The sequence below is a fragment of the Emydura macquarii genome, unplaced genomic scaffold, assembly GCF_026122565.2.
Source record: "Emydura macquarii macquarii isolate MOO-44397 ecotype Brisbane River unplaced genomic scaffold, CSIRO-AGI_Emac_v2 contig_1551, whole genome shotgun sequence".
NCBI lineage: Eukaryota > Metazoa > Chordata > Testudines > Chelidae > Emydura > Emydura macquarii.
In genome coordinates this window covers 15,719,516-15,730,567 of record NW_027131688.1, presented here as the reverse complement: position 1 = coordinate 15,730,567, position 11,052 = coordinate 15,719,516, and the positions used below count along the sequence as shown (strand labels likewise).

The 11,052-nt window shown below is 42.7% G+C and overlaps 1 protein-coding gene across 1 annotated transcript; it reads right to left on the bottom strand.

The window, feature by feature from the left end:
* Positions 1–1,738: 1,738 nt before the first annotated feature.
* AKAP5 (A-kinase anchoring protein 5) lies at positions 1,739–6,521 on the bottom strand. Its single transcript, XM_067554926.1, has one exon. It carries the CDS (start codon positions 6,519–6,521, stop codon positions 5,034–5,036), a length of 1,488 nt encoding a protein of 495 aa, XP_067411027.1. The 3' UTR covers positions 1,739–5,033.
* Positions 6,522–11,052: the final 4,531 nt, after the last annotated feature.

Below are 11,052 nucleotides of genomic sequence, written 5' to 3'. Positions count from 1 at the left end.
GGACACAAGGGTGGCAGCACTTACCTCAGTAGACAAGCTGTGTCTGCTTAGGTGAGTGGGCCAGGCCTACTGCACTCTGCTCCTCTTGCCCCAGTTCTCTGCTGGGGTGGTGTCTGCAGGTCCCCCAGAGCAGAGAGTCTTGGAGTTAATACTGAGATGCCTGGGGCAGCTCACACCTGTCAGTGCTATTGCTTCAGACTCCGTGTAGACATCACTGCACTGGTTACCATGGGGTCTTTCCTTCACAACCCCAAGAGCCAGAAACTTGTTTGTTTTTTTAAAAACGGAAAGCTGAGATTCTGATATAATCACATGAGTCTAGGGGTTGGTGCCCTCGGCACAGGCAAACAGTTCTTATAACTTAATCCATCCCTATTTATGAATTGTAATATGTAACCAGAGAGTAGGTATACATTTATGCTATGAATTGTCCCAATCATCTCCCTGTAAAACTCAAATTACTGTTCTGAAAAGCCAAGAAAATCCAGCAAAACAATAAAAAATAAATTAAAAAAATCACATATTGAAGATGAATACAGAGGATTTCAAGATGCAGAACACCCAGCTTCCCAGATTGATACTGGTGGTCAGAAGTAATTACAGTACCTAATTTAAGGATTACATTAGCAGAGAATTGTTTCAATGAAAATATGCATTCCTTCTGTCATGGCTGGGTTTGAAACAATCAAAGGGAAACTGGACTTCCCAGATACTCAGCTGGTATAAATGGATGTAGCTTCTCTTTGTACTGAGAATCTGTCCATGTCTTTTCTCTAGGAAAGATTTCAGACTCGACACCTAGTTCCATGTGATTTTGCCACCTACCTGACTTTGTGTCTTAAATCTAGATAAAGCTACACAACTCTCTGAATCAGAACTAGCGAGCACAAAAGTGTAACAACAAAGTGCAATCTGGAAGTCTCAGAGGTGTTTGTGTTAAAGAGTTTTGCTATGTTACCTGCATCGAGTTTTATAAAAAATTGAGGATCATTTTGAGGAAAATGTAACTGCTAGACAGGGAGTTTTTGAATCCATTAATTAGATCCATTTTCCATTTAGCAGCTTAAATACAACATATATATTTCTCCTGGGTTAGGACAGCTTGATTTACTTGCATGTATTTGTGAACAAGCTCTTGCACTTTCATAAAAATGATCGACAAATATCAAATTCAAACACCACATCCCCAGCTGTTGTATATCAGTGTATCTCCATTCATTTCAGTGGTGCTACATGGATTTGTAATAGCTGGAGACCTGGCTCCAAAGCATTCATTTATTTTAGTGTGTTATTTGTTGAACCATTTACCAGCAGTTTTCACAAGGGTCATTTAAACTAACATGCTTGCTTTTTGCTCTGCTCAGTATTACCACAATATAGTTGTGCTAGAATGGCAAATTGTTCTAAAAGCTCTTTTAAGTTTCTGGACCAGTTTTTGGTACAGTTTACACTATTTAAATATTCCTCCTTCTTTGTTGCTTATATTTAAAAAAGCTGTAAGAAAATAAAATATTCAACATGACATTGCCAAGTACCAATGGGCAACTTGTTAGAAAAGAAAGATGAGCTGTCCCTTCCAAGAGTCATGCTGGAAATGTGTGGAGGAGAGAAGTAGGACAGAATGCAGAGTGACTAGAGAAAGAAAAATGCATTAATTCAGATAAAGACCAGGAGCAACAGAACAACGAACTCCTGAATCAGAAGCAAGATGGCTGGAGAAGGAAGTAATAAGTCAGACTGTAAGCATCAGACGTTTACTAGCATACTGGTTTCCTTTAACTATCAGTGAGAAAAAAGTATTTTTAAAACTTACATTATACTTAGATCTGTAGCTCTTGCATAGCCAGGCAATCGTATGCTTATGAGTTTCATAGCCCAGTTACACCCACACAACTATAAAACAAACTTACCCTTCTTTATTCAAGAGTCTACCATCCTTTCTGTTAGAAGGGTTTTAGTTTACTACTGTCTGGTAATAACAGAGGGATGCTGTGAGTCTTAACTAATTCATGTTTATAAAGTTCTATGTGATGTCCTGTGATAAATGTGCAATGAATGAACAGTGCAGAAAAATTACAAATATTTACTATTATATGCTGTAAAATACTTATTTGAAAGATGCTAAATAAAGGAAGTAGGATACTGGGATTTGTTTGATCTAGAACACCCCACTGTCGTCAGAAAAAGAAGTCTGAAAAATATAAGAACAGTGAGCCAAATGTAGGTCTGTGTAAATAGGTGTAATTCCACTGAATCAACTGGAGCTGCACTTCTTACACCTGGACTGAACTTGGCCCACTGTCTGAAACCCACACAGTCAAAATGAAGCCATTTAGTCAAATGAAGACATTTAGTCTAAATGAAGCCACACAAATTGTATCTAACACATTCAAAAACGGGTGACACTCGCTTTCACTCACAGTAATCAAGGTTAAGCCTCAGTGAAAATGACCCATTTGCTTAGATAGTGTCAAAAATTCTAGCAGTGTCTACAAAACATTTTTCTACTCACTGTATGGTTGCCTGGCTACTTAGAAGTATTCAATCTGAACAGTTGATCTTTATTGTGGATTAGTCTTAAAATCACCATGTAAAAGCACTATTTCCTGCATAGATGTCCAGCCAATTACACTGCAAGAAAACAAGTTCATTCATTTTTAATGAAGTGCTTGTTAGTTATGTATCCAGTTATAACGGAAGGAAAGCTAGCTACAGCACAAAAGGATGGCTAACACAAACCTGAACATATATCAATAGTGAACACCTGCAGGCACAGGGTCGTAGCACAAGTGTATTTTTAATCAATCTCTAATTTCCTCATCACAAATTTTGTATTGTTTTCTTTTAAATATCTACTTTGTGTAATAGGCAACACTGGCCAGTTCCTCAGCGGGTGTAAATCAACATGAAAGCCACCTGAAATTGATCTCAGTGGAGCTATGCTGACTCACACCAGCTGTCCCACTACTGAGTAAACTTTTATCCATTTCACAGAGCACATGACATTCTCTTCCACAGCCACTGCCAACTGACCTTCCAGAATTACACTGAGTTGCAGTTTTCCTTCGTCCAGCAATGATTTATCAAGACATATAGTGCAAGTCCACTGGCTCAAACAAGCATCTTCCTGCATTTGTATGTTGTGTCTGAGGACACTGCAAGAGTTCCAACGTTGTATAAAGTCCTGAAGAGTCTTCATTTTTAATTATGGCACAATATTTGCAAAGAACAGTATAAAGCACAAATTCATTAATATTACATATACTGAATTCGAAGTACTCTGATCCAGACCACAGTTTATCAAACACATTCACAGAAAAATGTTTTACACTTTTTCACACCTTTAGATTTAAGACTCTTTTTCTGGAGTTACACATACAAAGACACACCCTGGTGTTCACTGCTAATTTTCAGTGTGTAGTCTGCTCGGATTCTCTACTTCAAATGTTTAAATTGTGACTGAGCAAAGGCTACAGCTCTTGTATTTTAACACAGGATCCAGCCACATACTATCCTTCAGAAGAAAAAGATTCCCCACAGATTGTATATGGTCAATACACAATTGCCAAGTGAAGTTGCTATTTCTGCATCAGCTGAAAAATATGCATGTTCTCAGGAGAATACAATTGTTTATTTGGCTGCTGTGTATAAATTATAGCCCCATTACCCACACACAATCTTTACAAATAACAATCAAAAGGCTTCTTTTTAAAGAGTTGGTAATGAACAGGGCAAATGATACACACACACACACACACACACACACACGCTCATACATACACACTTACTGTATATATTATACAACATACAGAAACTCTCACAATGAAGCATTTGATATTTTCTGTCAATGACAAACCAGTTTCAGGATTCAACTGTGATAGGTGTTTAAGGGCCTGATCTGAAGTTTTTCTGATTACTTCAATGGGAGCAGAATTGGGCCCTTCCAGCTCAAAGCAGCAGTACCCAGCAGTTCAGAATACAATGCCAATGATAATGTATTCAAATGAAACTGCAAGGAGAAATTAAGTGGTATAATGCAGTTATATACAGGTGGGATGGATTTGTTTGCTGAGATTAGGAAGAGCTATGAAGCAGGGGGGAAACCCTAAGAGTTGTTTTAAAAAATGCTGGCCGCATTCAAGGGCATTAGCAGTAATTAAAGAAAAAATGCTCAAGTTAAAACAGACCCACTCATTGGAGACCATTACAACTGCAAGCACTACTTTAACTCTGAGGCCATACTTACCACTAGTGTTCTAGCAGCTCGTTACTATGTATATTACATACTACATATCAAAAAGGTGCTACAGCAATGGGTACGCCTCACCACTAGAATGTTATAAAAACAAAGGACGGTCTCAGATGCACAAGACATTCTGGGCAGTGAAATAGGCCAAATTACATGCTGCACTCTGCATCCGCCTCATTTTATAGAACACTGTGTCAGTTTGAGATGGTAGTATTTTTTAAACCTGTATGTGAACTTTGATACACTGACCCATCCTGCAAGGTTCTGAGCATTCTCAATTTGCATGGAAGTCAATGGGCCAACCTTGTTTCCACTGAAATAAATGGCAAAACTCCAACTGGCTACAATGAGTGTAGTCCCAGGCCCACTAGAGTTGAGGATGCTCAGTAACCATCAGGGTCCTTTGACAGATACTGTATAATAAATAAAACATAAACAATAGGAAAAAATCTAACACATATAGTGGCACAATAGCACCCCCAAACTGCAAAAGAGATAAATAAACTGAAATACAGTCACTAGAACAACTTACCTTTTCCACAGCTATCAACAATCACAATATGTTAACACCCAATCCCATGAGCCTGTCAACACTTTGCAGGACTGAGTCCTTATTCTTGGATTCATTTTATATATACACAATGGCAAACCCAGCATGCAGAAATACACTATTCATAGACCCCAAATACCTAAGGAGTTAAGACTTTCTAGCCTTTCATCTCAAGGCTGAACAATTTTAAATTGCTGCTGTTGAGTCATACCATATTTTGGGGCATTCTTGTCATTATAGAAAACTGTTATGTTTATTATGGTCCAAAGCCATTTCATTAAGCAGCTGTTCTATAGATGACTGAATCGCCGCCTTAACAAGTGAAGCAGCAGTGTCTATCAGAAGCAGTTCATACTGTTCTGAAGTTCCATGCTCCTGATCACTAAGCTCTTTGGGTGACAGAGCAGAACAGACTTTAACCTCCCTCCTGTGGCCACTGCCTGTTATTAAGCCCTCTTTGTGATTAGAAACTTTATTGAAATTGAGGTTCCCACTTATTTTTTTATTCCCCTTTTGCTTATGTTCACATGAAATCGAGGCCTGCATGCAGACATCGTTTGACTCATTTTCATCAGGCTCATCTGCCGCAGTAACTGTAATTATGATGCCCACTCCATTAGCGTTCTTGTTTTCTTCTAATTTCAACTGTTCATTTAAACAACTCTGCATGCTTACTGCATCATCTTTAAATGCGGACTGATTGAAACTCATTATTCTTTCTCTGGATTTACAGTCTTCACTAGCATTTATGTTCCTTCCAGACTCTTTCCATTCAAGCCCTTTCTCGTTGATGTCATTTGTTTCTTGTACCTCTGTGACTTCAGCTACGCTATCTGGTAGGTCCTTAGAAACATTAGCACTAAGGGTGGTATTGAGATCAACTCCCTTGTTTGCTATAAGTGTATGTTCAAGAGTTTCAGGTAGGCTCTTCTGATCCAGCTTTTCCTGGAGCATTATGGCAACTGCCTCTGAATTTGTTATTTCTGCCTGAACCAAGCACTGTGTGTGTTGATTATTGTCTGGTCTGGGCTCTCCCAAAAGCACATTCTTCTCAATGGATGTAAGTGAGTTCCTGTTACTTTTTTCAGAGGCTTGGTTGATGGATTGATCCATGCTAGATTTGACTGTTATTGCCAAATCTTCTGGTTCATTGTTAGCTTTATTCAAAATGCCCATCACTTCATTTGCTTTAACATTGCTATTGGATTCCTCTGTTTTTTCAGAAAGGCTGGATTTTTTCTTGCCTTTTGAGAACCGTATACAGGGAATTTTAAGCCCAGAGCTAATCCGATTCTTTGGAAAACTTTGCAAACCAGGATCCTCAGCATTTATCTCCAGCTGCACTTGAGAATCTGAGTGTGTCTGCTTCCTTGAAGATTTTGACCTTCTCCTAGGTGTCATTAGACATTTTATAGTTGCCCAGGTTCCTCTTGGTGACTGAGATTGATTTGAAACTTCCCCTTCTCCATGGGCTGCACTGATGCATTGGCTTGTATGTATTAAGGTTGCAGACTCTTCTTCACAGCCACCTTTCATTTCCAATGCCTTCGGACATGATTTCTTTCTTTTCTTAAAACAAAACATTGTGAGTTTTTCTGCCTGTTCTTCAGTTGAAGGGCACAGTTTTGCTGCACGATGATTTTCTGATTGTCCCGTGTTTTCCATTTGAATTTCTTTAGATGCCTTCTCCATACTTGTGGCCCTGCCTTCTAATTTCTTCATATAATACTTTGCTTCTCTATTAACCCATCAGATAAATGAACTGCGGATAAGCTCAAAGTGCATTTCTTTGACATTTCATCCAAAAACATGAAATTGCTTTTGTGACCAGATGAGGAGTTATGCAAAGAAATGTTCTGATGGACTTGTTGCACTACATTTATATTTCCATTTGGTTTTATTATTTTTCTCACCTTTCCTGAGAGAAAGACTTACTGGATAGATTTTAAGAACACGTTTTCCTGTATTTTATTGAATAGGTTCAGTCTCATCTCTGGGATGGCCAATCTGAAATACTACTTAATGCGATGATACTATTTCATCAGCAGTGACATTTTCATTTTTTTAATATATTGTTAGATCAAGAATTGACGGTTTTCAATTTATGATGGGCACCTGTCAACAACTTCCACTTGCTAATATGTTTATTATTTTACATTCTTTGAGGAATTGGATTGAAGTGGTAGTAAAAAAAAAAAAAGGCACACCAAGTGGCCTTATTTTGTCTCCAATGATAGGGTCAGCTGTTTTTCTTTCTTTGCATTTCACTTGCTTTCAGTTCATATTGCAAGGTTTGCCCCTTATATTGAAAAATACAGCATTGGCTTTCATCTCTCCAATTGCTTCATATGTATCTGCAACAAAAACAACGAAAAACAATGTGATAAAAATGGAAATACAATTTGTTTTTATTAGAACTGGGTAGTTTTTCAAATTTGTGAATTTAATTTCTAAAAATTGATGCACTGTGTCCTGATATAAATGTGTGTGTAATATTCTATGCTCAAATATGCCCTTGCAAACAATGGGAGTTTTGTTTCAATATCTGAAGGCAAAGTGTTATCTCAAGGGTGCTACGTGAGTTACACTAGAGAACCACCACATGAATCTTGTAAATATATTACTTTTATATGTGTAGAAGGGGAAGTGACTTTTATATTTCACTTGTCAAGAAAATATGTTTTCCCATGACTCCCATGATAAACACTTTCCCCATCTCTCCGATATGCACTGACAGTTCCCTCAAGGGAAATTCTAAGTTGAGATATCAGCTATTTTTATTCTTAATGCATAAGATAATATGCAGCTACATAAAATATAAAAAGGAGGGTTTCTGATGTGTGAAAGATAAACCAAACTGTATGAAGGAAGCTTATTTACAGTGTGTGCATGTGTTCCATGGCAACCCCACTCTCACAGAATACATGTTCATCATAAAATGTATTTAATCCTTCAGAACATTCCTGAATATAAAGATACAAATGCACAGTATAGCAAACTGACATACTGCTCAGTGAGTATCTAGGAATCTCTCTTCTTGGATAACTCTGGGAAATTCTTTATACATTTTTTTTTCTTTTTTTAAGAAATTAAAAAAAAAAACAACCCACCACTATTGTATGTATGTTTTAAAAACTAAAATTACTGCATTTAGAAGTCATCTAACATTATCCACTGTAGGTGTAGGGATGCTATGAAATATATGTACAAGGAAAGCACACACTGATATTTGATTATGAATTCAAGTTACTGACCGTGCAATCAATTCTTATGTGGGCAAAAATAGTGTTTTGCCACAATTATTTGTTAATCTTTGCTTTCCTAAATCTTACTCTTGTGACCATGTGTGCCACGGACACTATCTGCAATACAGTATATGGAATCTGTAACTGACACAAACACTGGTTTTGAAAATAAGACTCAGACAAGCATTCCTTTATCATCATTAGTTTCCCCCTGCATCTATATCATTGTATTTTTGTCTGGAAAGACACAGAAATGGATCTGTTTGAAGAAAATAGCCCAGAGAAGATTAGGTGTCTTCTCCAGTCTGTCTCCCTTTCCCTGACCCAGGATTACTTCATTACATTGCTCACATCATTGTGCAATTCTAAATCAAATGACACAGTAAGCATTACATCTCAGTGCTTTCACCTCTTGCACACGCCATGTGCCTGGCTGTTTCTTGAATGGCAGAAAAAATGGATGCTGATTATTAGCAGTCTTCAGGCTAGTGGTGTCTGAAATTGCACAGAATGGCAATGACAATGTGCTTAGTACCCTGCTGAACCAGAGCCGTAACCAATAGCCTCTTTTCTGAACTTTTTAAAATAGAAAATAAAGAAATTAAAGAAAAAGCCTAAGGATATCCATGCCAGTCAAAAGACCAAGTCCTGGTACCCATGGTATAAATACCTTTGATTTAATGCACGTTTCTTTATATGGTCTCCAAATCTATGGAAACACATTTCTGGCAGTTTGCAAATACACTGTTTCCCAACAAATATGTTCGACTTGCAGAGGACTGATGGTGTGGCCAACATTTTCAACTGGAGTGCTGAAAGTTCAGCTCCTACATCATTATTCAGACAACCAAACAGGTGGGCTGACTTTCAAAGGTGCTGAACACTCCCAGCTCCCATTGCGATAAACAGGTGTTGTGGGTACTCAGCACTTCTGAAAACCATTTAATTTATTTCAGAATCCTAAATGTGGTTTTATTTTTCTAACTTTAGGACCCATGTTTCAAAACCCATGTTTGTCTTTATGATGCTACAGTACTCGCAAAATCTTCAACTAAAGCTTGCACCAACTGTGATGTTACCCCTGCCTGTGTATAACAGGAAGTCCAAAAGTTAGTCTAGGGAGTGACAGATAATGAAAAGAGTGGATTCCAGCACACTAATACAAGAGGTCCATTAGTAATAATCTGCTGCGCATTGCAAGTAGCAAACGACAGAGATTGAAAACTTTTGCCTGTAAGAAGATCTGTCAGCTCCCAACTGGAAAGGAAGAGAGGCTGTCGCAACACAAGTCACCTGCGTCCTCCATGTGCCAGCCACCGTAATGAAAAATGCAGCCACAGGCAAAGTAGATGGAAAAGCAGCCTTCCTGATTTTCCGTGTGAACGGTTCCATCACCCAGAGCACGGATTTAAAGCGCAGCAGAGAGGCTGAGCTCCCGTGACTCTTCCCTGGCTCGCCCCGACTTCAGCCGTCTCCCTTTGCGCCTGTTGCCTTCAGATTTGGCAGGGCGCTGAGCCAGGAGGAGCCGGGCACCATGAGATGCTCTCTGCCTCTCCCGGCCCCGGGGGCCCATCCGCCGCACCCCCAGCCGCCTCCTGCCCCAGGGAGGGTCACAACTGCACCCAGCTGCTGCAGGCCACGGGAGGCGGCGCTCTGGGGAGGGTCGGGCTGCTGCCCACCCAGGCCTGAGACCATCCGGGGCTACCCGTTCGCTGCGCCCCTCGCAGAGGCAGGCGCTGCCCCCCATGCGCGGTACAGGGGGCCCGGCTCTGCCGGACCGGGGCACGCGGCTCCGGGGGGGTGCAGCACTCGCCCGGCCCGGCGCTGTCCAGCTTCCCTCGCTGCCTCTCAGCAGCCCCGCGGCCATCCTGTCCCTCCTCCCCCGCAGTGCCCGGCTCCGGGCGCCCCGCCCGGGTCGCCGCTGCCGCCCACGCGGCGTGCAAGGAAGGGACCTCGCGGCTGCCTCCCCTGCCCGACGGCAGCGCGGCGAGGGGCTGGCTCCGCAGCCCGGACAGCGGACCTGCCCCAGCCCGCGCCCGCTCTCACCTGGCGCTCGACGCCTCCCGCCAACCCGCTCCGGAGCCGGGGAGCGGGATCCGGAGCCGGGCAGCCCGTCTCCCAGCTGCCGGCAGCGCCGCCGCCGAGAGGATCCGCCCAGCCGCCGGCCGTGGGCGGGAGGAAGGAGCCCAGCACGCCCGCCCCGGGGCAGAGGCGGCAGGAGGGAGTCGCCGGGGGAGGGGACACGCCCCTTCTCCCCCCACGCGCCAGTCACACCCCCCCCCTCTCCGCAGGGCCCGGGGGAGTCGCCACGCGCCCCTTTCCTGGCCGGGGCAGCGCGGGGCGCAGCAGCGCTCGGCCCGGGGCAGGCTCGTGGCAGGAGAAGCAAGGGGGGCGCGGCTGCTGCAAGGGGCGCGCGGGTGCGGGGGGATGTCCCCGCCCCCATTTCCCCATCGCCTCCCCCCCGTCCGCTAGTTAGCAGCGCTGCCAGTGCAGTCAGGGGTTGGTAACGGGGCCTGCCCCTGAAACGCGGACACCCCCTTTGAAAGCATCTACAGCGTGTGACGAAAATGCCTGCAGCGGGCCAAGCATTACGAGTGGTAGGCAAGGTCTGAATAGCTAGCACTCGCTCAAGGAGGGGTTTGGGTGTCAGACCCCGGGGGGACCGACGACAGGTGTTTTGCTTGGTGGGGTGGGCTCTGCCTGGGAGTCACAGGCACGATGGGACCTGCCCCTTTCTCCTGTTCAAAGAGAAGAGCAGATTAAAAAAAACAAAAGAGGCTGTGGAGCTTAAAGTGACTGGGTGCAGCAGAAATCGCTGATAATCGGGTCTATGCGCAGACTTGCTGGGGGAAGAGAGAGACTGCCCAGCCAGCATTAGCAGTGAAGCTCCCCCACTAAGATCTGAAATCACTGAGCGCTAGGTGCAACCTCAAGAGACCAACTGGCAGAGGTCACAGTGGCACGTGGCAGCAGAAGGTGATGGTGCAGGGCCATCGGCAATGGAGCAG

What these genes read in the sequence shown, in the direction of transcription:
- AKAP5 (XM_067554926.1), bottom strand. Translation starts at nt 6,521, where the DNA reads ATGAAGAAATTAGAAGGCAGGGCCACAAGTATGGAGAAGGCATCTAAA.